A 27,268-nucleotide genomic window follows, 5' to 3' on the forward strand; every position below is an offset into this window, starting at 1 on the left:
CATTTTAGGAATCTGACAATCAAAGACAATTTATTCACAAACATTAAAATCATTATGACGACCTTCAGTGAAGGAAGAGAAAATTATTCAGTTTCATTAAATTCAGACGAAACAAGAACTTAGATTAAACACAGTTCATCCATTCATCCATCCATTCATCCATTCATCACTCAGGGAGTTCTTGTCTTGAATCAGGTCAGAGTTTCTGTCAGGCGGGTCCAGTATGAGGGCTGAGGTGGTTCTGGTGGTTCTACTGGTGTCCAGCAGAAGCTGCCGGGTTTAGGGAAGTCACCAGCAGATCCTGACTTGGGTCCAAACCTCGACCCTCTTTCGCCTGAAAACACAGGACAACAACCAGAGGTCAACCAGAGGTCAACCAAGGTCAACCAGAGCGTCCGCAGTGTCCGATCTGCTCAAATTGTGCCGCTCCACTCACTGCTCGGTACTCGACCAACATTTCCTTGAAGGCCATGAAGTCGATGAAAGTGAGCAGCATGTCAAACATCTCGTCTGGGACTTCTTCTTTGTGCTGCCTGCAGAAGACAGGAGAAAGCGTCAGTCTGCCACCTGGTGGCCAGGAAACAGAAGCACAATTTGAGTTTCTGAGCCATAAACACAGCAGCAGGTTAGAACGAAACGTCTGTAAATATAAATGGAAACTTGAATAGGCTCCATGTGAGCTCTGATGGTTTGGCAGCTCTGAGCTTCCGTAGCTCACATCAGCAGTTGTGTGAAACTGGCCATGTTGAATCCAGGGATCTTCTTCATCAGACATTCCTCCAGAGGTTTCTCCAGCAGCTCCACCTGCAGAGCAACGGGCCAATCAGAGAGCTGATGCTGCCAGCAACGGGCCAATCAGAGGGCTGATGCTGCCAGCAACGGGCCAATCAGAGGGCTGATGCTGCCAGCAACGGGCCAATCAGAGGGCTGATGCTGCCAGCAACGGGCCAATCAGAGGGCTGATGCTGCCAGCAACGGGCCAATCAGAGGCCTGATGCTGCCAGCAACGGGCCAATCAGAGGCCTGATGCTGCCAGCAACGGGCCAATCAGAGGCCTTATGCTGCCAGCAACGGGCCAATCAGAGGCCTGATGCTGCCAGCAACGGGCCAATCAGAGGCCTGATGCTGCCACTCACGTATTCGTTGAAGATCAGCGTGTAGCTCAGCTTGTTCTCATCAGACTCTTCGAACTCCAGGTAGTGCCGATCCAAGAAGCTGCGCTGGACCAGTTGGAAGTCCTCCTCTGTAGGAAACACAAACCAGTGGCTCTAACTGGAGCGCTGGGTGTACTGGTTGCATCTGCAGGTTGAACTCAGTTACCCATGATGATCTCCAGGATGCAACCGATCACCACGTCGAAAGCCGCCTCTTCTGGCGAGGAGCTGCATGGAGGACAGACATCCAGGTTCACAGACAGGAAGTGATGTCATTACACATCGTCACCACTCTGACCGGATTCTGGTGGCACCAGCGACCACATCTGGACCAGGTTCGTTTTAGTGGACTTAAAATGTTATAATCATAAATCATCAAATGAACACATATGAATCATCTCTAGAGTCTCATTTGGGCTCTGAATGAATCGGAACCATTTGGACCGAAGCGAACAAAGAGCCTGGTTCTGTTTACAGACCGAACTCCGCTGGTTCTGTTCGGGAAACCAGCTGACCCACCATGACGGAGCGAACAGTTTCCTCCTCCATCCGAACCGGTCCAGCTGGAGACAAGAGAACAGTTCAGTTAAAAGATCCGGTTCCGCCGATACAGTTCAGTCTAAACGTGTCGCTCATGTTCCGGTTCTGATGAATTCCAGTTTACTTACTTCCTGAACAAATCTGTCTGTGGGCCGTTTGGGATCAACAAGCAAATCTCGTTGTCAAGGAAACGGCGGTATTATGTGGGTCTGTAAATACCTTCCGACGGAACAAGACCCGAATCGTTTGGTTCCGAAGTACAGACGAAGCTGGAAAGTTCGGCCTGCCGAACTTTAAAATAGGAAATTAAATAGGAAATAGGAAATCATGAACGAGTCCAACTGTTGGTTGTTTACACAGAACCGACTCACCTGGCGGCGACATTCTGCCCCCTTGTGACGGGAGCGCGAACTGCAGCCAGAGAGGATCCGTTCAGTTCATCTGATCCGTTTCTGTGAACTCAAATAATCGACCGTCAGCAGCACAACACAATTCTACAATAATAAATAAACCACAACCCTCATAATATCCATGTTCTGTTTCTGATAATGAAACGATAATGAAACGATCATTCTCATTGAATCTGAACTGCAATTATCTAGTGAGAACAGAAAAGGAGGCGTGGCTTCAATATTTAAGAAAATCATAAACTGTAGTAAAATTTCTTCAGCTCATTTCACATCTTTTGCGTATCTGAGAATTGAGATTAAAGGCCACAAATGAACTTTGACACTAACTTTATACAAAACTCCAACATATGTGGAAATTTTCTTTACTGACTTGAATGATCTTCTGTCTCTCATATGTATTGATTATGATTGATTAATAATTGTTGGTGATTTCAACATTCATGTGGACAAACCCCAAGACAGAGGAGCAAAAAAGCTTTTAATGTTTTAGAAAATGTTGGTTTAACACAACATGTCACACAAGCAACACACACTCCAGGACACACACTGGACCTGGTTATCAGTCAGACTGGGAATATTTCCAGTGCCTCTGTAACTGATGTTGGATCACTTCCTGTTATCTTTCATCACTTCCTGTTATCTTTCATCACTTCCTGTTCTCTTTGGAAGTCCTTTATCCTTTAACCCAGTTGGACAAACGGCTACTGTCACAAAACCTTCTTCCACAGAAAACGCAGCAGAAACATTTCACCTCATCTGCTCTTCGTCCTGAAGCTGTAATGATGTGGATCAGTTGGTCGATGATTTTCAGTCTAAGTTTCAGTTTTCACAGCCTGATGAGAGCAAAGAGTTTCTATTTGGACCAGATCAGCAGCAGAGACACGCAGGACTTGCTTCAATGTTCTAGATCTAGATCTATAGATGTAGAGTCAGTGCACAGCTTCAGTTATTCCAACTAAAACCAGCGATCAGACTGAAACTTGGGAGGAGTGATGACCCCTGACCTCTGACCCCCAGAGCCACATAAAGACAGTCACAAAGTCGGGCTTCTGTCACCTGCAGAGCGTCTGGAGGTCTGGCGTCTCAGAGAGAAACTGGTTCATCTTCAGTGGCATCGATTCCTTTACAGGTCTGTCCAACACATCAATCCTGCAGCTGCTGCTGGAGTTCTGACCAGAACCAGAACCAGGAGGCTGGAGCACATGGACCCGGCTGGTTCTACAGTCCCTCACTGGTTAGTTCTAAATCACTGAGCAACACATTAAAGATCTGCTGTCATCATAGCAACCTGCCAGACCATCAGGTTCTGGTTCTGCATCACAAGAACCAAACGAGAAGCAGCGTTCAGCTTCTAAGCACCACAAATCTGGAACGAACTTCCAGAAACTGCAAAACCCGAGATCCAATCAATAATCAATTTATCGACGGCTCTCAACTTAATGTCATGTTTGATTGTTGATTCTATGCTGCATGAATCAGTTTCTGTTTTTATGATTAAAAGCTCTTTGAAATGTGCTACGCAGATCAATTTGATTGATTGATGAAAGGAGCCCAGACCCAGATCTGAGCAGAACCCGGAGGTTCTGTTGTTTTGGCCCGGATTCAAACTCTTAGCATCTCTTGAGGATCTGAGTTTTGTGAAGCTGAAAACCAGAACCAGCAGAAATAATAAAGTCATGCCAGATAAATGTATTCAGCCCTGGACGTGTTGAAGGTCACTTGGTCCTGGTTCTGGTTCTGGTTCTGGCTGATGCGACCCGATGCTGGAAAACCAGAGTCAGTCAGACAGAGAGCACATTAACATACATTTATTACAAATATCACAAATCAAGAAACAACAATTTCTTAATAAATCACATCTTTGGGAATCCGTATCATAATTCCTTTATAAACATTTTAAATATAAGTCACAAATGAATCTTTACAATCCTGAACTTGGTTTCCAACCAGCCAGATTCTTCTGCTCCACCTTAAGGTGCCGACTTGTCGTCTTCTTCCAGGCTTTGTTTGACCGTTAAATGATTCGCTGTTTGATTTCAAAACCTACCGAAGCGTTTTGTTTGGTTGTACAAACAACGTTTCCTGAAAGACATTCTGTTTGTGAAAGCCAGCCCCGTGAACCCAGGGACGGCGCCGGGGCCTCCTGTCCCTCGGGGCCTCCTGTCCCTCGGGGCCTCCTGTCCCTCGGGGCCTCCTGTCCCTCGGGGCCTCCTGTCCCTCGGGGCCTCCTGTCCCTCGGGGCCTCCTGTCCTCGGGCCTCCTGTCCCTCGGGCCTCCTGTCCCTCGGGCCTCCTGTCCTCGGGCCTCCTGTCCCTCGGTTTGGGAAACAAGGTGACTTGATGAAGCTCCTGACATGTTTCGCTTCCTATTAGTTGCTTCAGTTGAATCTTGAGGTGTTCTCAGTTTCCTTTCCTGGCTGCAGGACAAACTGAATTTGGAATATAAATGATAATCTTATAATTCATCAGCGGCAGAAAAAGGCATAAAGCCAAAGAAAGAGTTTTTGGGCCATTCATAAAGACAGAAGCCATGGAGGAAATATGAAATGCTACCTTTAGAGTACAATAATTAGCATATTGATGGAATCAACATGCCTGTACCTCAGACTGCGGCCTGCAGAAACACAAGCAGACGCTCTGCAGGCCGAATGCAGCGTCTGCAGCTGCAGGAGGGATCCTCAGGTCTCTCCTCAACAAGACGCTGGTTCTGTCAGGATCCGGTCCAGATCAGAACACCGAGAGGAGACTCCTCCCCTGCTCTTCCTCAGGGAAACACGACGTCATCTTCATCAGGACAGAGGAAGAGGAGCAGGAGGAGGAAGAGCGTGAAGTTGGTCAGGAGACGTGAGCGATGAGTCTGACTCGGGTCTGGATGTCCTGGCGGCACAGCGGACACGTCTCCAGCTGTAAGGCACAGTCCATGCACATCCCGCTGCCGGGAGGGAGAGCGTCAGTGATGCAGCAGACGCCGCAGACGATGCAGTTCGCCAGCACCCGCCTGCAGTCTTACCCGTGTCCACAGGGACGCAGCTCCGTGTCCGCCATGACGTCGCAGCACAGCGTGCAGCAGTTGTCCCTGATGCTGAGCTGCTTCAGTAAGGCCAGACGCCGATGTCTGAGGAACAAAACGACCGATCATCACCGTTCCATGACAACAGCAGACTAACGCAAGCGTTATTAGTCAAGGGGCCACAGGAAGGGGCCACAGGAAGGGGTCAGAGGAAGGGGCCACAGAAAGGGGCCACAGGAAGGGGCCACAGGAAGGGGCCACAGGAAGGGGTCACAGGAAGGGGCCACAGGAAGGGGCCAGAGGAAGGGGCCACAGGAAGGGGTCACAGGAAGGGGTCACAGGAAGGGGTCAGAGGAAGGGGCCACAGGAAGGGGCCAGAGGAAGGGGCCACAGGAAGGGGTCACAGGAAGGGGCCAGAGGAAGGGGCCACAGGAAGGGGTCACAGGAAGGGGTCACAGGAAGGGGTCAGAGGAAGGGGCCACAGGAAGGGGCCAGAGGAAGGGGCCACAGGAAGGGGTCACAGGAAGGGGCCAGAGGAAGGGGCCACAGGAAGGGGTCACAGGAAGGGGTCACAGGAAGGGGTCACAGGAAGGGGCCACAGGAAGGGGCCACAGGAAGGGGCCACAGGAAGGGGTCAGAGGAAGGGGTCACAGGAAGGGGCCACAGGAAGGGGTCACAGGAAGGGGGGAGAGGAAGGGGTCACAGGAAGGGGCCACAGGAAGGGGCCACAGGAAGGGGTCAGAGGAAGGGGTCACAGGAAGGGGTCACAGGAAGGTGCCACAGGAAGGGGCCACAGGAAGGGGCCACAGGAAGGGGTCACAGGAAGGGGTCAGAGGAAGGGGTCACAGGAAGGGGCCAGAGGAAGGGGTCACAGGAATGAGAGGAAGGGGTCAGAGGAAGGGGCCACAGGAAGGGGCCACAGGAAGGGGTCACAGGAAGGGGTCAGAGGAAGGGGTCAGAGGAAGGGGCCACAGGAAGGGGTCACAGGAAGGGGTCAGAGGAAGGGGCCACAGGAAGGGGTCAGAGGAAGGGGCCACAGGAAGGGGTCACAGGAAGGGGTCACAGGAAGGGGTGAGAGGAAGGGGTCAGAGGAAGGGGCCACAGGAAGGGGCCACAGGAAGGGGTCACAGGAAGGGGTCAGAGGAAGGGGTCAGAGGAAGGGGCCACAGGAAGGGGTCACAGGAAGGGGTCAGAGGAAGGGGCCACAGGAAGGGGTCAGAGGAAGGGGCCACAGGAAGGGGTCACAGGAAGGGGTCACAGGAAGGGGTCAGAGGAAGGGGTCAGAGGAAGGGGCCACAGGAAGGGGCCACAGGAAGGGGTCACAGGAAGGGGTCAGAGGAAGGGGTCAGAGGAAGGGGCCACAGGAAGGGGTCACAGGAAGGGGTCAGAGGAAGGGGCCACAGGAAGGGGTCAGAGGAAGGGGCCACAGGAAGGGGTCACAGGAAGGGGTCACAGGAAGGGGTGAGAGGAAGGGGCCACAGGAAGGGGTCACAGGAAGGGGTCACAGGAAGGGGCCACAGGAAGGGGTCACAGGAAGGGGTGAGAGGAAGGGGTCAGAGGAAGGGGCCACAGGAAGGGGCCACAGGAAGGGGTCACAGGAAGGGGCCACAGGAAGGGGTCACAGGAAGGGGTCACAGGAAGGGGCCACAGGAAGGGGTCACAGGAAGGGGTCAGAGGAAGGGGTCAGAGGAAGGGGCCACAGGAAGGGGTCAGAGGAAGGGGCCACAGGAAGGGGTCACAGGAAGGGGTCACAGGAAGGGGTCACAGGAAGGGGTCAGAGGAAGGGGCCACAGGAAGGGGTCACAGGAAGGGGTCACAGGAAGGGGCCACAGGAAGGGGTCACAGGAAGGGTGAGAGGAAGGGGTCAGAGGAAGGGGCCACAGGAAGGGGCCACAGGAAGGGGTCACAGGAAGGGGTCAGAGGAAGGGGTCAGAGGAAGGGGCCACAGGAAGGGGTCACAGGAAGGGGTCAGAGGAAGGGGCCACAGGAAGGGGTCAGAGGAAGGGGTCAGAGGAAGGGGTCAGAGGAAGGGGCCACAGGAAGGGGCCACAGGAAGGGGCCAGAGGAAGGGGCCACAGGAAGGGGCCACAGGAAGGGGTCAGAGGAAGGGGCCACAGGAAGGGGTCACAGGAAGGGGCCACAGGAAGGGCCACAGGAAGGGGTCACAGGAAGGGGTCACAGGAAGGGGTCACAGGAAGGGGCCACAGGAAGGGGCCACAGGAAGGGGCCACAGGAAGGGGCCACAGGAAGGGGCCACAGGAAGGGGTCAGAGGAAGGGGTCACAGGAAGGGGCCACAGGAAGGGGTCACAGGAAGGGGTCAGAGGAAGGGGCCACAGGAAGGGGCCACAGGAAGGGGTCACAGGAAGGGGTCAGAGGATGGGGCCACAGGAAGGGGCCACAGGAAGGGGTCACAGGAAGGGGTCACAGGAAGGGGCCACAGGAAGGGGTCACAGGAAGGGGTCAGAGGAAGGGGTCAGAGGAAGGGGCCACAGGAAGGGGTCACAGGAAGGGGTCAGAGGATGGGGCCACAGGAAGGGGCCACAGGAAGGGGTCACAGGAAGGGGCCACAGGAAGGGGTCACAGGAAGGGGTCAGAGGATGGGGCCACAGGAAGGGGCCACAGGAAGGGGTCACAGGAAGGGGCCACAGGAAGGGGTCACAGGAAGGGGTCAGAGGAAGGTGTCAGAGGAAGGGGCCACAGGAAGGGGTCAGAGGAAGGGGTCACAGGAAGGGGTCACAGGAAGGGGTCAGAGGAAGGGGTCAGAGGAAGGGGCCACAGGAAGGGGTCAGAGGAAGGGGCCACAGGAAGGGTCAGAGGAAGGGGCCACAGGAAGGGGTCACAGGAAGGGGTCACAGGAAGGGGTCAGAGGAAGGGGTCAGAGGAAGGGGCCACAGGAAGGGGCCACAGGAAGGGGTCACAGGAAGGGGTCAGAGGAAGGGGTCAGAGGAAGGGGCCACAGGAAGGGGTCAGAGGAAGGGGCCACAGGAAGGGGTCACAGGAAGGGGTCACAGGAAGGGGTGAGAGGAAGGGGTCAGAGGAAGGGGCCACAGGAAGGGGCCACAGGAAGGGGTCACAGGAAGGGGTCAGAGGAAGGGGCCACAGGAAGGGGTCACAGGAAGGGGTCAGAGGAAGGGGCCACAGGAAGGGGTCAGAGGAAGGGGCCACAGGAAGGGGTCACAGGAAGGGGTGAGAGGAAGGGGCCACAAGAAGGTGTCACAGGAAGGGGTCACAGGAAGGGGCCAGAGGAAGGGGTCACAGGAGGGGGTCAGAGGAAGGGGACAGAGGAAGGGGCTACAGGAAGGGGCCACAGGAAGGGGTCACAGGAAGGGGCCACAGGAAGGGGTCACAGGAAGGGGTCACAGGAAGGGGCCACAGGAAGGGGTCACAGGAAGGGGTCAGAGGAAGGGGTCAGAGGAAGGGGCCACAGGAAGGGGTCACAGGAAGGGGTCAGAGGAAGGGGCCACAGGAAGGGTCAGAGGAAGGGGTCACAGGAAGGGGTCACAGGAAGGGGTCACAGGAAGGGGTAACAGGAAGGGGTCAGAGGAAGGGGTCACAGGAAGGGGTCACAGGAAGGTGCCACAGGAAGGGCCACAGGAAGGGGCCACAGGAAGGGGTCACAGGAAGGGGTCAGAGGAAGGGGTCACAGGAAGGGGCCAGAGGAAGGGGTCACAGGAAGGGGTGAGAGGAAGGGGTCAGAGGAAGGGGCCACAGGAAGGGGTCACAGGAAGGGGTCAGAGGAAGGGGTCAGAGGAAGGGGCCACAGGAAGGGGTCACAGGAAGGGGTCAGAGGAAGGGGCCACAGGAAGGGGTCACAGGAAGGGGTCACAGGAAGGGGTGAGAGGAAGGGGTCAGAGGAAGGGGCCACAGGAAGGGGCCACAGGAAGGGGTCACAGGAAGGGGTCAGAGGAAGGGGTCAGAGGAAGGGGCCACAGGAAGGGGTCACAGGAAGGGGTCAGAGGAAGGGGCCACAGGAAGGGGTCAGAGGAAGGGGCCACAGGAAGGGGTCACAGGAAGGGTGAGAGGAAGGGGCCACAAGAAGGGGTCACAGGAAGGGGTCACAGGAAGGGGCCACAGGAAGGGGTCACAGGAAGGGGTCAGAGGAAGGGGTCAGAGGAAGGGGCCACAGGAAGGGGCCACAGGAAGGGGTCACAGGAAGGGGCCACAGGAAGGGGTCACAGGAAGGGGTCACAGGAAGGGGCCACAGGAAGGGGTCACAGGAAGGGGTCAGAGGAAGGGGTCAGAGGAAGGGGCCACAGGAAGGGGTCAGAGGAAGGGGCCACAGGAAGGGGTCACAGGAAGGGTCACAGGAAGGGGTCACAGGAAGGGGTCAGAGGAAGGGGCCACAGGAAGGGGTCACAGGAAGGGGTCACAGGAAGGGGCCACAGGAAGGGGTCACAGGAAGGGGTGAGAGGAAGGGGGCAGAGGAAGGGGCCACAGGAAGGGGTCACAGAAAGGGGTCACAGGAAGGGGTGAGAGGAAGGGGCCACAGGAAGGGGTCACAGGAAGGGGTCACAGGAAGGGGCCACAGGAAGGGGCCACAGGAAGGGGCCACAGAAAGGGGTCAGAGGAAGGGGCCACAGGAAGGGGTCACAGGAAGGGGCCACAGGAAGGGGCCACAGGAAGGGGTCACAGGAAGGGGTCACAGGAAGGGGTCAGAGGAAGGGGTCACAGGAAGGGGTCAGAGGATGGGGCCACAGGAAGGGGCCACAGGAAGGGGTCACAGGAAGGGCCACAGGAAGGGGTCACAGGAAGGGGTCAGAGGAAGGTGTCAGAGGAAGGGGCCACAGGAAGGGGTCAGAGGAAGGGGTCACAGGAAGGGGTCACAGGAAGGGGTCAGAGGAAGGGGTCAGAGGAAGGGGCCACAGGAAGGGGTCAGAGGAAGGGGCCACAGGAAGGGGTCAGAGGAAGGGGCCACAGGAAGGGGTCACAGGAAGGGGTCACAGGAAGGGGTCAGAGGAAGGGGTCAGAGGAAGGGGCCACAGGAAGGGGCCACAGGAAGGGGTCACAGGAAGGGGTTAGAGGAAGGGTCAGAGGAAGGGGCCACAGGAAGGGGTCACAGGAAGGGGTCAGAGGAAGGGGCCACAGGAAGGGGTCAGAGGAAGGGGCCACAGGAAGGGGTCACAGGAAGGGGTCACAGGAAGGGGTGAGAGGAAGGGGTCAGAGGAAGGGGCCACAGGAAGGGGCCACAGGAAGGGTCACAGGAAGGGGTCAGAGGAAGGGGCCACAGGAAGGGGTCACAGGAAGGGGTCAGAGGAAGGGGCCACAGGAAGGGGTCAGAGGAAGGGGCCACAGGAAGGGGTCACAGGAAGGGGTGAGAGGAAGGGGCCACAAGAAGGTGTCACAGGAAGGGGTCACAGGAAGGGGTCACAGGAAGGGGTGAGAGGAAGGGGTCAGAGGAAGGGGCCACAGGAAGGGGCCACAGGAAGGGGTGAGAGGAAGGGGTCAGAGGAAGGGGCCACAGGAAGGGGCCACAGGAAGGGGTCACAGGAAGGGGCCACAGGAAGGGGTCACAGGAAGGGGTCACAGGAAGGGGCCACAGGAAGGGGTCACAGGAAGGGGTCAGAGGAAGGGGTCAGAGGAAGGGGCCACAGGAAGGGGTCACAGGAAGGGGTCAGAGGAAGGGGCCACAGGAAGGGGTCAGAGGAAGGGGTCACAGGAAGGGGTCACAGGAAGGGGTCACAGGAAGGGGTCACAGGAAGGGGTCAGAGGAAGGGGTCACAGGAAGGGGTCACAGGAAGGGGTCAGAGGAAGGGGCCACAGGAAGGGGTCACAGGAAGGGGTCACAGGAAGGGGCCACAGGAAGGGGTCACAGGAAGGGGTGAGAGGAAGGGGTCAGAGAAAGGGGCCACAGGAAGGGGCCACAGGAAGGGGTCACAGGAAGGGGTCAGAGGAAGGGGTCAGAGGAAGGGGCCACAGGAAGGGGTCACAGGAAGGGGTCAGAGGAAGGGGCCACAGGAAGGGGTCAGAGGAAGGGGTCAGAGGAAGGGGCCACAGGAAGGGGCCACAGGAAGGGGCCACAGGAAGGGGTCAGAGGAAGGGGCCACAGGAAGGGGTCACAGGAAGGGGCCACAGGAAGGGGTCACAGGAAGGGGTCACAGGAAGGGGTCACAGGAAGGGGCCACAGGAAGGGGCCACAGGAAGGGGCCACAGGAAGGGGTCACAGGAAGGGGCCACAGGAAGGGGTCAGAGGAAGGGGTCACAGGAAGGGGCCACAGGAAGGGGTCACAGGAAGGGGCCACAGGAAGGGGTCACAGGAAGGGGTCAGAGGAAGGGGCCACAGGAAGGGGTCAAAGGAAGGGGCCACAGGAAGGGGTCACAGGAAGGGGTCAGAGGAAGGTGTCAGAGGAAGGGGCCACAGGAAGGGTCACAGGAAGGGGTCAGAGGAAGGGGTCACAGGAAGGGGTCACAGGAAGGGGCCACAGGAAGGGGTCACAGGAAGGGGTCAGAGGAAGGGGCCACAGGAAGGGGTCACAGGAAGGGGTCAGAGGAAGGGGTCAGAGGAAGGGGTCAGAGGAAGGGGCCACAGGAAGGGGTCACAGGAAGGGTCACAGGAAGGGGTCACAGGAAGGGGTCACAGGAAGGGGTCAGAGGAAGGGTCAGAGGAAGGTGTCAGAGGAAGGGGCCACAGGAAGGGGTCAGAGGAAGGGGTCACAGGAAGGGGTCACAGGAAGGGGTCAGAGGAAGGGGCCACAGGAAGGGGTCACAGGAAGGGGTCACAGGAAGGGGCCACAGGAAGGGGTCACAGGAAGGGGTCAGAGGAAGGGGTCAGAGGAAGGGGCCACAGGAAGGGGCCACAGGAAGGGGTCACAGGAAGGGGTCAGAGGAAGGGGTCAGAGGAAGGGGCCACAGGAAGGGGTCACAGGAAGGGGTCAGAGGAAGGGGCCACAGGAAGGGGTCAGAGGAAGGGGTCAGAGGAAGGGGTCAGAGGAAGGGGCCACAGGAAGGGGCCACAGGAAGGGGCCAGAGGAAGGGGCCACAGGAAGGGGCCACAGGAAGGGGTCAGAGGAAGGGGCCACAGGAAGGGGTCACAGGAAGGGGCCACAGGAAGGGGTCACAGGAAGGGTCAGAGGAAGGGGCCACAGGAAGGGGCCACAGGAAGGGGTCACAGGAAGGGGCCACAGGAAGGGGTCACAGGAAGGGGTCAGAGGAAGGTGTCAGAGGAAGGGGCCACAGGAAGGGGTCAGAGGAAGGGGTCACAGGAAGGGGTCACAGGAAGGGGTCAGAGGAAGGGGTCAGAGGAAGGGGCCACAGGAAGGGGTCACAGGAAGGGGTCAGAGGAAGGGGCCACAGGAAGGGGTCAGAGGAAGGGGCCACAGGAAGGGGTCACAGGAAGGGTCACAGGAAGGGGTGAGAGGAAGGGGTCAGAGGAAGGGGCCACAGGAAGGGGCCACAGGAAGGGGTCACAGGAAGGGGTTAGAGGAAGGGGTTAGAGGAAGGGGTCAGAGGAAGGGGCCACAGGAAGGGGTCACAGGAAGGGGTCAGAGGAAGGGGCCACAGGAAGGGGTCAGAGGAAGGGGCCACAGGAAGGGGTCACAGGAAGGGGTCACAGGAAGGGGTCAGAGGAAGGGGTCAGAGGAAGGGGCCACAGGAAGGGGCCACAGGAAGGGGTCACAGGAAGGGGTCAGAGGAAGGGGCCACAGGAAGGGGTCACAGGAAGGGGTCAGAGGAAGGGGCCACAGGAAGGGGTCAGAGGAAGGGGCCACAGGAAGGGGTCACAGGAAGGGGTGAGAGGAAGGGGCCACAAGAAGGTGTCACAGGAAGGGGTCACAGGAAGGGGCCACAGGAAGGGGTCACAGGAAGGGGTGAGAGGAAGGGGTCAGAGGAAGGGGCCACAGGAAGGGGCCACAGGAAGGGGTCACAGGAAGGGGCCACAGGAAGGGGTCACAGGAAGGGGTCACAGGAAGGGGCCACAGGAAGGGGTCACAGGAAGGGGTTAGAGGAAGGGTCAGAGGAAGGGGCCACAGGAAGGGGTCACAGGAAGGGGTCAGAGGAAGGGGCCACAGGAAGGGGTCAGAGGAAGGGGTCACAGGAAGGGGTCACAGGAAGGGGTCACAGGAAGGGGTCAGAGGAAGGGGCCACAGGAAGGGGTCACAGGAAGGGGTCACAGGAAGGGGCCACAGGAAGGGGTCACAGGAAGGGGTGAGAGGAAGGGGTCAGAGAAAGGGGCCACAGGAAGGGGCCACAGGAAGGGGTCACAGGAAGGGGTCAGAGGAAGGGGTCAGAGGAAGGGGCCACAGGAAGGGGTCACAGGAAGGGGTCAGAGGAAGGGGCCACAGGAAGGGGTCAGAGGAAGGGGTCAGAGGAAGGGGTCAGAGGAAGGGGCCACAGGAAGGGGCCACAGGAAGGGGCCACAGGAAGGGGCCACAGGAAGGGGTCAGAGGAAGGGGCCACAGGAAGGGGTCACAGGAAGGGGCCACAGGAAGGGGCCACAGGAAGGGGTCACAGGAAGGGGTCACAGGAAGGGGTCACAGGAAGGGGCCACAGGAAGGGGCCACAGGAAGGGGCCACAGGAAGGGGCCACAGGAAGGGGTCAGAGGAAGGGGTCACAGGAAGGGGCCACAGGAAGGGGTCACAGGAAGGGGTCAGAGGAAGGGGTCAGAGGAAGGGGCCACAGGAAGGGGCCACAGGAAGGGGTCACAGGAAGGGGTCAGATTATGGGGCCACAGGAAGGGGCCACAGGAAGGGGCCACAGGAAGGGGTCACAGGAAGGGGCCACAGGAAGGGGTCACAGGAAGGGGTCAGAGGATGGGGCCACAGGAAGGGGCCACAGGAAGGGGTCACAGGAAGGGGCCACAGGAAGGGGTCACAGGAAGGGGTCAGAGGAAGGTGTCAGAGGAAGGGGCCACAGGAAGGGGTCAGAGGAAGGGGTCACAGGAAGGGGTCACAGGAAGGGGCCACAGGAAGGGGTCACAGGAAGGGGTCACAGGAAGGGGTCAGAGGAAGGGGCCACAGGAAGGGGTCACAGGAAGGGGTCAGAGGAAGGGGTCAGAGGAAGGGGTCAGAGGAAGGGGTCACAGGAAGGGGTCACAGGAAGGGGTCACAGGAAGGGGTCACAGGAAGGGGTCAGAGGAAGGTGTCAGAGGAAGGGGCCACAGGAAGGGGTCAGAGGAAGGGTCACAGGAAGGGGTCACAGGAAGGGGTCAGAGGAAGGGGCCACAGGAAGGGGTCACAGGAAGGGGTCACAGGAAGGGGCCACAGGAAGGGGTCACAGGAAGGGGTGAGAGGAAGGGGTCAGAGGAAGGGGCCACAGGAAGGGGTCACAGGAAGGGGTCAGAGGAAGGGGTCAGAGGAAGGGGCCACAGGAAGGGGTCACAGGAAGGGGTCAGAGGAAGGGGCCACAGGAAGGGGTCAGAGGAAGGGGTCAGAGGAAGGGGTCAGAGGAAGGGGCCACAGGAAGGGGCCACAGGAAGGGGCCAGAGGAAGGGGCCACAGGAAGGGGCCACAGGAAGGGGTCAGAGGAAGGGGCCACAGGAAGGGGTCACAGGAAGGGGCCACAGGAAGGGGCCACAGGAAGGGGTCACAGGAAGGGTCACAGGAAGGGGTCACAGGAAGGGGCCACAGGAAGGGGCCACAGGAAGGGGCCACAGGAAGGGGTCACAGGAAGGGGTCAGAGGAAGGGGCCACAGGAAGGGGCCACAGGAAGGGGTCACAGGAAGGGGTCAGAGGAAGGGGCCACAGGAAGGGGCCACAGGAAGGGGTCACAGGAAGGGGCCACAGGAAGGGGTCACAGGAAGGGGTCAGAGGAAGGGGCCACAGGAAGGGTCACAGGAAGGGGCCACAGGAAGGGGTCACAGGAAGGGGTCAGAGGAAGGTGTCAGAGGAAGGGGCCACAGGAAGGGGTCACAGGAAGGGGTCAGAGGAAGGGGTCACAGGAAGGGGCCACAGGAAGGGGTCACAGGAAGGGGTCACAGGAAGGGGTCAGAGGAAGGGGCCACAGGAAGGGGTCACAGGAAGGGGTCAGAGGAAGGGGTCAGAGGAAGGGGCCACAGGAAGGGGTCACAGGAAGGGTCACAGGAAGGGGTCACAGGAAGGGTCAGAGGAAGGGTCAGAGGAAGGTGTCAGAGGAAGGGGCCACAGGAAGGGGCAGAGGAAGGGGTCACAGGAAGGGGTCACAGGAAGGGGTCAGAGGAAGGGGTCAGAGGAAGGGGCCACAGGAAGGGGTCACAGGAAGGGGTCAGAGGAAGGGGCCACAGGAAGGGGTCAGAGGAAGGGGCCACAGGAAGGGGTCACAGGAAGGGGTCACAGGAAGGGGTGAGAGGAAGGGGTCAGAGGAAGGGGCCACAGGAAGGGGCCACAGGAAGGGGTCACAGGAAGGGGTCAGAGGAAGGGGTCAGAGGAAGGGGCCACAGGAAGGGGTCACAGGAAGGGGTCAGAGGAAGGGCCACAGGAAGGGGTCAGAGGAAGGGGCCACAGGAAGGGGTCACAGGAAGGGTCACAGGAAGGGGTGAGAGGAAGGGGTCAGAGGAAGGGGCCACAGGAAGGGGCCACAGGAAGGGGTCACAGGAAGGGGTTAGAGGAAGGGGTCAGAGGAAGGGGCCACAGGAAGGGGTCACAGGAAGGGGTCAGAGGAAGGGCCACAGGAAGGGGTCACAGGAAGGGTGAGAGGAAGGGGCCACAAGAAGGGGTCACAGGAAGGGGTCACAGGAAGGGGCCACAGGAAGGGGTCACAGGAAGGGGTGAGAGGAAGGGGTCAGAGGAAGGGGCCACAGGAAGGGGCCACAGGAAGGGGTCACAGGAAGGGGCCACAGGAAGGGTCACAGGAAGGGGTCACAGGAAGGGGCCACAGGAAGGGGTCACAGGAAGGGGTCAGAGGAAGGGGTCAGAGGAAGGGGCCACAGGAAGGGGTCAGAGGAAGGGGCCACAGGAAGGGGTCAGAGGAAGGGCCACAGGAAGGGGTCACAGGAAGGGGTCACAGGAAGGGGTCAGAGGAAGGGGCCACAGAAGGGGTCACAGGAAGGGGTCACAGGAAGGGGCCACAGGAAGGGGTCACAGGAAGGGGTGAGAGGAAGGGGCCACAAGAAGGGTCACAGGAAGGGGTCACAGGAAGGGGCCACAGAAGGGGTCACAGGAAGGGGTGAGAGGAAGGGGTCAGAGGAAGGGGCCACAGGAAGGGGCCACAGGAAGGGGTCACAGGAAGGGGCCACAGGAAGGGGTCACAGGAAGGGGTCACAGGAATGGGCCACAGGAAGGGGTCACAGGAAGGGGTCAGAGGAAGGGGTCAGAGGAAGGGGCCACAGGAAGGGGTCACAGGAAGGGGTCAGAGGAAGGGGCCACAGGAAGGGGTCAGAGGAAGGGGCCACAGGAAGGGGTCACAGGAAGGGGTCACAGGAAGGGGTCAGAGGAAGGGCCACAGGAAGGGGTCACAGGAAGGGGTCACAGGAAGGGGCCACAGGAAGGGGTCACAGGAAGGGGTGAGAGGAAGGGGTCAGAGAAAGGGGCCACAGGAAGGGGCCACAGGAAGGGGTCACAGGAAGGGGTCAGAGGAAGGGGTCAGAGGAAGGGGCCACAGGAAGGGGTCACAGGAAGGGGTCAGAGGAAGGGGCCACAGGAAGGGGTCAGAGGAAGGGGTCAGAGGAAGGGGTCAGAGGAAGGGGCCACAGGAAGGGGCCACAGGAAGGGCCACAGGAAGGGGTCAGAGAAGGGGCCACAGGAAGGGGTCACAGGAAGGGGCCACAGGAAGGGGCCACAGGAAGGGGTCACAGGAAGGGGTCACAGGAAGGGTCACAGGAAGGGGCCACAGGAAGGGGCCACAGGAAGGGGCCACAGGAAGGGGTCAGAGGAAGGGGTCACAGGAAGGGGCCACAGGAAGGGGTCACAGGAAGGGGTCAGAGGAAGGGGTCAGAGGAAGGGGCCACAGGAAGGGGCCACAGGAAGGGGTCACAGGAAGGGTCAGAGGAAGGGGCCACAGGAAGGGGCCACAGGAAGGGGCCACAGGAAGGGGTCACAGGAAGGGGCCACAGGAAGGGGTCACAGGAAGGGGTCAGAGGATGGGGCCACAGGAAGGGCCACAGGAAGGGGTCACAGGAAGGGGCCACAGGAAGGGGTCACAGGAAGGGGTCAGAGGAAGGTGTCAGAGGAAGGGGCCACAGGAAGGGGTCAGAGGAAGGGGTCACAGGAAGGGGTCACAGGAAGGGCCACAGGAAGGGGTCACAGGAAGGGTCACAGGAAGGGGTCACAGGAAGGGGTCAGAGGAAGGGCCACAGGAAGGGGTCACAGGAAGGGTCAGAGGAAGGGGTCAGAGGAAGGGGTCACAGGAAGGGGTCAGAGGAAGGGGTCAGAGGAAGGTGTCAGAGGAAGGGGCCACAGGAAGGGGTCAGAGGAAGGGGTCACAGGAAGGGGTCACAGGAAGGGGTCACAGGAAGGGGTCACAGGAAGGGGTCAGAGGAAGGGGTCACAGGAAGGGGTCACAGGAAGGGCCACAGGAAGGGGTCAGAGGAAGGGGTCACAGGAAGGGGTCACAGGAAGGGGCCACAGGAAGGGGTCACAGGAAGGGGTCACAGGAAGGGCCACAGGAAGGGGTCAGAGGAAGGGGTTAGAGGAAGGGGTCAGAGGAAGGGGCCACAGGAAGGGGTGACAGGAAGGGGTCAGAGGAAGGGGCCACAGGAAGGGGTCAGAGGAAGGGGCCACAGGAAGGGGTCACAGGAAGGGGTCAGAGGAAGGGGCCACAGGAAGGGGTCACAGGAAGGGGTCACAGGAAGGGGCCACAGGAAGGGGTCACAGGAAGGGGTGAGAGGAAGGGGCCACAGGAAGGGGTCACAGGAAGGGGTCACAGGAAGGGGCCACAGGAAGGGGTCACAGGAAGGGTGAGAGGAAGGGTCAGAGGAAGGGGCCACAGGAAGGGCCACAGGAAGGGGTCACAGGAAGGGGCCACAGGAAGGGGTCACAGGAAGGGGTCACAGGAAGGGGCCACAGGAAGGGGTCACAGGAAGGGTTAGAGGAAGGGGTCAGAGGAAGGGGCCACAGGAAGGGGTCACAGGAAGGGGTCAGAGGAAGGGGCCACAGGAAGGGGTCAGAGGAAGGGGCCACAGGAAGGGGTCACAGGAAGGGGTCACAGGAAGGGGTCAGAGGAAGGGGCCACAGGAAGGGGTCACAGGAAGGGGTCACAGGAAGGGGTCACAGGAAGGGGTCACAGGAAGGGGCCACAGGAAGGGGTCACAGGAAGGGGTCAGAGGAAGGGGTCAGAGGAAGGGGCCACAGGAAGGGGTCACAGGAAGGGGTCAGAGGAAGGGGCCACAGGAAGGGGTCAGAGGAAGGGGCCACAGGAAGGGGTCACAGGAAGGGTCACAGGAAGGGGTCAGAGGAAGGGGCCACAGGAAGGGGTCACAGGAAGGGGTCACAGGAAGGGCCACAGGAAGGGGTCACAGGAAGGGGTTAGAGGAAGGGGCCACAAGAAGGGTCACAGGAAGGGGTCACAGGAAGGGGCCACAGGAAGGGGTCAGAGGAAGGGGTCAGAGGAAGGGGCCACAGGAAGGGGCCACAGGAAGGGGTCACAGGAAGGGGCCACAGGAAGGGGTCACAGGAAGGGTCACAGGAAGGGGCCACAGGAAGGGGTCACAGGAAGGGGTTAGAGGAAGGGGTCAGAGGAAGGGGCCACAGGAAGGGGTCACAGGAAGGGGTCAGAGGAAGGGGCCACAGGAAGGGGTCAGAGGAAGGGGCCACAGGAAGGGGTCACAGGAAGGGGTCACAGGAAGGGGTCAGAGGAAGGGGCCACAGGAAGGGGTCACAGGAAGGGGTCCAGGAAGGGGTCAGAGGAAGGGGCCACAGGAAGGGCCACAGGAAGGGGCCACAGGAAGGGGTCAGAGGAAGGGGCCACAGGAAGGGGTCACAGGAAGGGGCCACAGGAAGGGGCCACAGGAAGGGGTCACAGGAAGGGGTCACAGGAAGGGTCACAGGAAGGGGCCACAGGAAGGGGCCACAGGAAGGGGTCAGAGGAAGGGGTCACAGGAAGGGTCACAGGAAGGGGTCACAGGAAGGGGTCAGAGGAAGGGTCACAGGAAGGGGTCACAGGAAGGGGCCACAGGAAGGGGTCAGAGGAGGGGTCACAGGAAGGGTCAGAGGAAGGGGGCACAGGAAGGGGGCAGAGGAAGGGGTCAGAGGCAGCACTCCTACCTCGGCAGGATGATCTTCTCGGTGGGCTTGAGGGAGGCCAAGTCGTTGAAGGTGCTGAACTTGACGGAGGGCGGATGGCGAAACGGCTTGGCCCCAAAGTTAAACTCACACTGCTGGTAGGACATGAAGCTGGCGGCGGCGAAGAAACCCGACCTGCAGGAGAACCACAGGAAACGAGTCGGACCAGCGCCGACTAACTGCTTCATCTCACCCTGCACCCTCAGCACAAAGACAACATTAATAACCTAGAAGCAGCAAATCAGGAACATAAATACGAGCAAATAGAAAAATAAATCATTCCAAGACGTTTAGTGAGCATCTGATCCACCTCAGACTTTACTGGCTGATCTGTGATCAGCAGATTGATTAGTTATGCCTCACAGGAGGATTATGAGTCTGAATACCTAAACAAGCTCTCCAAACCTGAGCGAAAGCTTCATCACAGTAGATTTGATCACATGTTTACTGATGTTTTTGCTCTTTGAGCCATGAGGGAAGCTGTGCTGGAACTTACGTGGTTGAGGAGAAGACTTGTTTCTCTGGCGGCAGCTGGTGTCCGTTAAGATAGAAGATCATCTGCTTTTTGTTCAGATCTAACAGGAAGCCGACGGCGTCTCCTGCAGCGGACGGATCACAAAACCGTTTTCACCCAAAGCGAGCCGAAATAGAGCCGAATGCTGAGATCGATCCAGCCATCAAAAGCCAGTTTGTTCTTTGACAATCAGACAGATGAGGAAACGCTAAACGTGATGCTCACCCTCCTTCCAGCAGGGATGAATGAGGTTTACTGCGAGCGTTGTACCAGATGAGCTGCCTGCAGCCATCGTAAGCACATGAATATTCGTCGTCTCCGATGCCGTAGCCTTCCTGTGGGAGCAGAGCGACGTGAAACGGAGCCACGCAGGCCGAGTCGCAGCACACATCTGCTACCTACATGGTTTTAGGAACTTGCTGTCTTTGGTGGCCATCCGATCTGCATCACCCCGATGTGACCACCGTCACCTCATAGTACCAAACGCCGAATCCACGCAGAACGTACAGCGCACGCTCTCGAAGGACGAGGCGTCGCACCGCGCCTGCAGAACGTCACGACACAGAAACACCTTCAGCTGATGACAAACCAGAGGCTTCAATAACGCCTCAGGATTAACAGCAGCAACACTGCAGCCAATCAGCACTGCTGGGATCCAACCTCACACAGACCTGACCTCAGCTGACCTCAGCTGCCCGGGGTCAGCCAGAGGTCAGCGTTCACAGATCTCGTCTCCAATCCAATCAACTCAGACTGACCTCCAATCCAGTCGGGGAAATCTTGAGGTACTCGCTGACGTCGTTGCTGTTCAGCATGGCGTTGATGCTGCTCAGGTTCACCTTCTCATAGGTGAACTGCCGTCCGTCCTTCAGGACTGAAGACAGGAGAGACATTCAGTCTGGAGCCCAGAGCCCGGTCTCCTGTCCCCGGTCTCCTGTCCCCGGTCTCGGGTCTCCTGTCCCCAGTCTCCTGTCCCCAGTCTCCTGTCCCCGGTCTCGGGTCTCCTGTCCCCAGTCTCACTCACACAGGTTGTCCAGGCTCCACTGCGAACAGAAGCCGACTTGTCTCTTCAGGTAGTCTTGGTTGTCGGCCCACGTCTCCAGGACAGCGAGTCGATCGCTGATGGACGACTCCGACACGGTCAGCTTGTTCTCACTGAAACGAGATAACCAAACTAATTTAATAAAAACCAACAAACTTCTTATTCCAGCAAATGTTTTCACCAGAAAACAAACGAGTTATTCTGAATGAATAAAGCGACGATATTTTGAAAGTTCGGTTTAGAAAAGAGACGTCATAAAACGTTGATCGCAGTTTGAGGCTGACGGAGCGAACGGTTCTGACAAAAAATGACGCTGCTGGACGAGAACGCTAAGATGGGCAGTGAGGTCCAGGGAGGATTTCTTTTATCTTGTAGCTTTTCTGCTGAAAATGTGTCAACATGTTGTGAAGGAACAGGGAACGTTTTTTAATGTTCATGAACAACAAAGAAAGAACTGAACCTGGAGTGTGGATGATCTATATTGGGATGAACTGAGCATCACCTCAGCTCATTCTAGGCTGAAAACAAACAAACATGGACGCCAGGAGGATTAAAATCCTCTGCATGAACTGCTTCTCTGGGACGAGATCGGCGATGAGTCGGCTCCACCTACTGGTCTGGGAGAACTTCTCCAGGGCGATGAGAGCGAACAGCATGACAGTCGGGTGAGAATCGGCGCTCTGCATGGAGACACGATCAGTGAGCAACGTTCCCCTCCAACATTGCAGTGCGACTAACCGTGCATGACCTCTGACCCAGAAACAGAGAGCTCTCACCAGGCTCTCCAGAAGGTAATCCAGGGTTCCAGGACTCAACAAGCCAATGCTGGCTGGTCCTGGGGAAGAAAGGAGCTGGGTAACAATGAAGAGTCACCAACAGCATGTACGTGCAGGAAGCAGGTCTATCTGACCGTACCTGCTAGTTTCTCAGCCAGGCAGCCCAGGACGGCCGTGGTGTTTCTGTGCTTAGCCGGGTTCAGAGCGTCCTGCTGGGCCGCCGTAGCGCTCAGACTCAACATGTCCGACAGTTTCTGCAGAGCGTCCTGGAAGGAAAACAGCCGTAGAGCCACAAAGCATCACATAATCACACGTCACAAAAAGCAGTTTGTCACATACCACAAAACGTCACAAAACTCCACATGGAGTCACAAAACGCCAGAAAATGCCATACGGCAACACAAAACACAAAGTGGCGTCACAAAACATGCACAGGTTGTCACATAATGCCTCACATTGCAATGCAACACAAAAGGTGTGGCGTTTTGTTTCTCAACATGACGGTGCCACACAGGTGATCATGACAAACATCGCAGCAGAGACTCATTTAGTTCAACATTAATGAAACAGAAGTCAGCAGCATGAAGACAGGCAGCTTCCTGATTATTGCTGATGCCTGAATCAGCCTGGGGACTCAATGATTCCAGATTCCACACCTTGGTTGGAAGAGGACATTCATCCAGGAGGAGGGTGATGACTGCAGGACCGAGCGGATCGTCCAGTGGGATCACTCGAATCAGAGACTGGACCACCTCCAGCCAGCCGTCGTCTGGGAGAAAACAGAGTCAGCAGCGACATTATTAATAAAGAAGGGAATAAACTGAATAAATAACCAGATTTCAACTCAAAACCTCTTTAAATGTGTTCATGAACACAGCTGTCAAGACACAAGCAATAAAAAGTTCCAGTTTTAATTAACATGTTCTAATTTCTCATCAGCTTCTTTAGTTTCCCATGAAATTTTATGAGTAATTTGTCCTCGATCTTGATTCCAATATGCAACATGACAGATCCTGAAAACAAGCATTTCCTCTTCATTAAGGCATAAATTACTTCCCACCTCGTTTGCAAGTCAATCTGCTCATGAATAATGCAGCGAAGCGTCAGTCTGATAACGGACGCTTCGCTGCAGAGCCTCACGGCGTCAGAGGAACGCAGACCGGCACCGGGGACAGAACCTCCTTTCGCACAGCACCAAGGAAGCTCAGCAAATATCAGCCAACTACTAAATCCATTTTCATAAAGAGACGGAGATTAATGACATTAAAATGAGACAGGAAGGGAGCAGCTGCTGAACGCTCATCGGCCTCCTCAGGCCGAGTCGACCAAAACTTTCATCCAATGAACGCTGGAGAGAGTTAAAGGAAAACTAGTTTATCATCCTACTGGATTCCTGACATCTAATGCAGCTCACATGGACATTACATGTTAAATGGGACCAAATTAAAAGTCTGGATTGGGTCAGACACAACGAGGAAGATTCTGGACGTGGCAGAGACATGTTTCAGTCCAGAGAGGATCTGCTGAGATCCAGGAACCAATCAAATACTTCAACCAGCTGTAATCTGAACAATCTGATCAGGACCAAGTCAGCCCTCTGATGACGGGCGTCACAGATCAGGATGGACGCTCACATGCTGCTGTCAGTGACTTACCGGTCTCTGCCATCTCATGGAGCGTGATCATGGAATAAGGAGGCTCCTGGTCACTGAAAGACACAAAACATGACATCACAGGAGAACATCCTGCTCACTAAACCTTTCCAACTTTTAGTAGAGGTAGCCTCAGATTCTGGAATTAATCCAAGCTATACAATTGACTAAATCAGCAGCAATGTGGATTCAAACCCCGTTTTCGCTGCTCAATCATTGAATAAATGTCAACCTGAGCTCAGCAACAAACATATTTTTAGGTTTTAATCTTCAGGTTCTTCATCAGATTGAAGCAAAACGTTTTTCTATCCGTTCCTCTTTCCAGAGTTTCTGTGATTGCTCATGGATCTTCTTTCAAAATCTGGTCTGTGAACTCTGACATTAGCATTAGCTGCCACATGCTAGCATTGAGATGCCATTTCATGCTAGCATAACTTCTGATAGGCTTACTGCTTTTAGCACAATTGAACAGAACAGCAGGTGTTCCATCATCCAATCAGATTGTTCAGAAGGAGAAATGAAGCAAGCCGCTGCTGCTGCTAGCGGATGTAGCTCGTCCGTCACATTTATGGTTCTGGATCTGGACTTTTGCATGTAAAAATAAAAAGATTAATTGCTTTAAACATTTTAATTCCCTATGGAACCGCCTGACCTCAGGGAGGGAACCACACTACTTGACCTGCTGGTGCCTGGTTGCTTCCAGTTGACCCGATTGGACCCGCCTTCCCGTCTCCAGACTTACTTGTCCACCAGCGTCCTGATGACAGCCAGCGTGTCCAGCACCAGCCCGTCCACGTTCTGCTTCTTCCGTCTGGGCTCGTGCGGGCCGCGGCCGCGGCGCGGTGGCCGGACCGGATCTCTGGGCCGGCCGCTTCGGTCAGCGGTGTCGGCTCCGACGGTGGCGGCGCCGTGGTCGACCCGGCGGGCCTCAGCTCGGGTGGCTCTTGAGGCCGAGTCGTGGCGGTGGTCTTCGAGGTCGCTGTCCTCTCTGCACACGCAGCTGTTGCCCATGGCACCGAGGCGGGCGGCGGCGAGCGTCTCCCGGGCCGGAGGCGCCGAGGAGGAGAGGAGCAGCAGCAGCTGGGCGAAGCTCCTACAGGCACAGAAAGTGATCCAGGCAGCTACTATCATATCATTTGGAGAGCCGTGGTTTGCGGTTTCTCTTCTCAGTGGGCTGGGTCGGGTCAGTGGCGCCGTTCATTCTGTTGACTAGAGGAGATCGGTGGGGTTCAACAACACATGGCCGATTAGACGGAACGCCAGGGGGCGGAGCCTGAAGCCACACGAGCTGTGGACATCACCGAGGGCACCAGGTTCAGGAGGAATGCTTCATCTGGGCCTCTGAGCTGCAGAGATAAGAACCAATCAGAGCAGAAGAAACTCCAGACATCCATTTCATCATAACAACAAGCAACATGAGAAACTACTGTCAAAAAGCTCAGCTAATCTTTAAAACTCTGCATAGAAACTGCATCATTTTGCTTTGTTAATATATTTGTTCTTGATCTTAGAAATGAGCTGAATCCTAATCTAATTCAAAGTCTTTCAGAACATCAAGTTGAGCCGTTAGCATGAGAATGTCATACACAACTGTCTTTAGTCAGAGACTTCTCCAGATTCACTGCAAGACTGACTGCTACTGGAGCTCCTTCCTGCCCTCTGTCTTAAAACTTGGATGACATGAGTTATTCAGGCATCTAATTTCTCTTTGGGATACAGAGAGGAGTTTTTAACTGAAACATTTTGAGAATAATACTTCTGAAAGAGCAAAGAAAAATAGACTTGTATTCACGTTCTGTAAGGATCTCCTCGAACAGGGCTGGGCAAGTCCAGGCCTGGAGAGCCTCCTGCAACTTTTAGATGCATCTCTACTTCAACACACCTGAGTCAAATAAGGTGTGTTGAGCTAAATAGAGCTAAATAGTCAGCTCAGACTTAATCATTTGGTTGAGAGTCATTAGCAGGACTCTGGAGAATCTCACTGCACTTAGGAGGTGATTCAGCGATTTGATTCAGCTGTGTTGGACAGCAGCCCTTAAGGACCAGGACTGCCCACCCTGTCTGAGAGCAATAATTTCACTTAAAATAATTACTGTTAGTCTACTGGAGGAAAACTGCGGGCTCTTGTTAACCGTAAACCGTGATCAGGGTGTCCCCCAGTGTATTATAAGCCTGGCGGGCCACCGGGCTTTACTTCACCAAGTGAAGGCGACTTGGTGAAGACCTTTACCCGATTTATTTAGAGTTTTTTAAAGACGTTAGAGCTGGTGTTCAGGTATTAATCTCCCAGTAATATATAATTATCAAGTTATATTTTCAAATAACGTTAGACATTTAACTGAAAACCAGGATGAATGGCTGTCCGAGAAACAGCCAGCGGGTTTCTGGGGGAAACCTGGTGATGATCGGTAAAATTAGATTTTATAAATGTATATTGTTGGCAAACAAAAGCTTTCCAGCTAAGCTAGCATGCCAGCCTAACAAGAATATTAAAACATAAAAACCAAACCGAATAAACGTAAACCCATCATTTTCACTGACAAGTTGACCGATTTAAAAATAAAAATTATACTCACAGAGCTGCGGTTTGAGCCGGTTACAAGCGAGCTGGGTCCAGGACAAAATGGTTAGAAAGCTAGCCTGCTAACTGTTAGCCTACCTCAACACTCCTCCGGTTTCTCTGTCAGAAAGCAACAGAAACGGCCAGTTAAAGGAGATACAGTCTGGGGAAGCTGTGCGGGGCGTTCACACCGCCTGGCAGGAGACTGCAGCACCCAGAGGCTCCGTCAGACCAAATCAACCCCACAGATACCAGCAGCGGGCAGGCTACACGGCTAGCTGCTCGCTAAGTTCCGCGTAGCGTCGGCAGCTTCTTCTTCTTCTTCTGTTGTGGAGGCGAAGAATGAGGGCGGAGACAACAGGCGGACTTCCGCTCGGATCTTTTCAGTCTCGTTCACGTGGAGCCACTTGCTGACATTTAGGCACAAAAAATACAGCAATATTTTGGTTTATTTAGCCTATCATTAAAATATTTTAAGCTAAATAGTTAGTGCTCAACCAAATGATTAAGTCTGAGCTGACTATTTAGCTCTAAATTATTTATTTAATTAACTAAATATTTATTTTCCAAACAAAATATTTAACTTGCCAACTAAATATTTGGTAGGCAAGCTAAATATTTTTGATGTTCGTTCAAGACAATTTGTACATTTGAAAAATATTCAGCTTGGACATCAATATTTAGCCATATTTAGTTTGAAAATTAAATATTTGGTTTCTTAATTCAATGACACTAAATATTTAGTTTGTGGAAATAAATGGGTATTTACTAACCAAATATTTAGCTTCCCAACACTTGTAAATGTATAAATAATAGTTATTTTCAACAGTCATGTCAAAGGTATTTTACTGTGTTACACTACAAATGGCTTCCCGTAGTTTCCATCCAAAGGATCCAACAGAGGGAGAGGCGCTCTGACTCCCAGGAAGCTGCAAGAAAACAACCAGGTGAAAAGACACTGTCCTTCATTTGTTTGTTCTTGACTTTTGCTCAGTTAATTTTTTTGTAAACATTGCCAATTATATATTTATTTTATTATAGCTGATCTCTGTGTTATGCACAATCTTGAAATTAACCTGACAGTGCTTGGAAAATAGTTTTTTTTCAACAACACAGGTAGCAGGTTGTAAACCCAGGGAAAATCAGAATTCAGAGGTTAAAGGCCAAGGTTGGGTCAAAACCAGGGAGGCAGAAGCAATGAAACTCATCTGAGGGTCAGGCAAGGATCAGTGGTCTGGACAAAGAAACAGGTCAGGCATGTGAAGACGACTTCAGGCAGACAAATCCCCGGAGGAGGCAGAAACGGGTCGTGTCTAGAAAACAGAAGCCAGTGGCGTTTCCGACACGGGCCACAAGGCAGGCAAACCCCAGAGACAACCGGCCTGGTCGAGGTCAGGCAAAGGAGGCCACGGTGGATATCTACTCACACAAAAGGCTTTCAAAAAGCTGCTGCCATCTGAGTGCTAATTATAACTGCTGGTGA

The 27,268-nt window shown here is 55.9% G+C and overlaps 1 protein-coding gene and 1 pseudogene across 1 annotated transcript; both read right to left on the reverse strand.

The window, feature by feature from the left end:
• Positions 1-13: 13 nt before the first annotated feature.
• Positions 14-4,459, reverse strand: LOC129361787 (ADP-ribosylation factor-like protein 2-binding protein). Its single transcript, XM_055032884.1, has 7 exons — positions 4,226-4,459; positions 1,674-1,717; positions 1,321-1,382; positions 1,137-1,243; positions 719-804; positions 437-533; positions 14-334 (listed from the first exon to the last, which is right to left on the reverse strand). Exons 1-7 carry the CDS (start codon positions 4,457-4,459, stop codon positions 251-253), a joined length of 714 nt encoding a protein of 237 aa, XP_054888859.1. The 3' UTR covers positions 14-250.
• LOC129360160 (RING finger and SPRY domain-containing protein 1-like) lies at positions 4,432-26,095 on the reverse strand (annotated as a pseudogene).
• Positions 26,096-27,268: the final 1,173 nt, after the last annotated feature.

Source organism: Poeciliopsis prolifica, unplaced genomic scaffold (assembly GCF_027474105.1).
Source record: "Poeciliopsis prolifica strain line A6 unplaced genomic scaffold, Auburn_PproV2 SCAFFOLD001, whole genome shotgun sequence".
Lineage (NCBI taxonomy): Eukaryota > Metazoa > Chordata > Actinopteri > Cyprinodontiformes > Poeciliidae > Poeciliopsis > Poeciliopsis prolifica.

Excerpts from the sequence above, each read along its gene's own strand:
- LOC129361787 (XM_055032884.1), bottom strand. The coding sequence starts at position 4,459 with ATGTCAGGAGCTTCATCAAGTCACCTTGTTTCCCAAACCGAGGGACAG. Across the intron at positions 1,244-1,320 it reads CATCCTGGAGATCATCATGG|AGGAGGACTTCCAACTGGTC; the intron begins GTAACTGAGTTC and ends TGTTTCCTACAG. Across the intron at positions 805-1,136 it reads CGCTGATCTTCAACGAATAC|GTGGAGCTGCTGGAGAAACC; the intron begins GTGAGTGGCAGC and ends GTTGCTCTGCAG.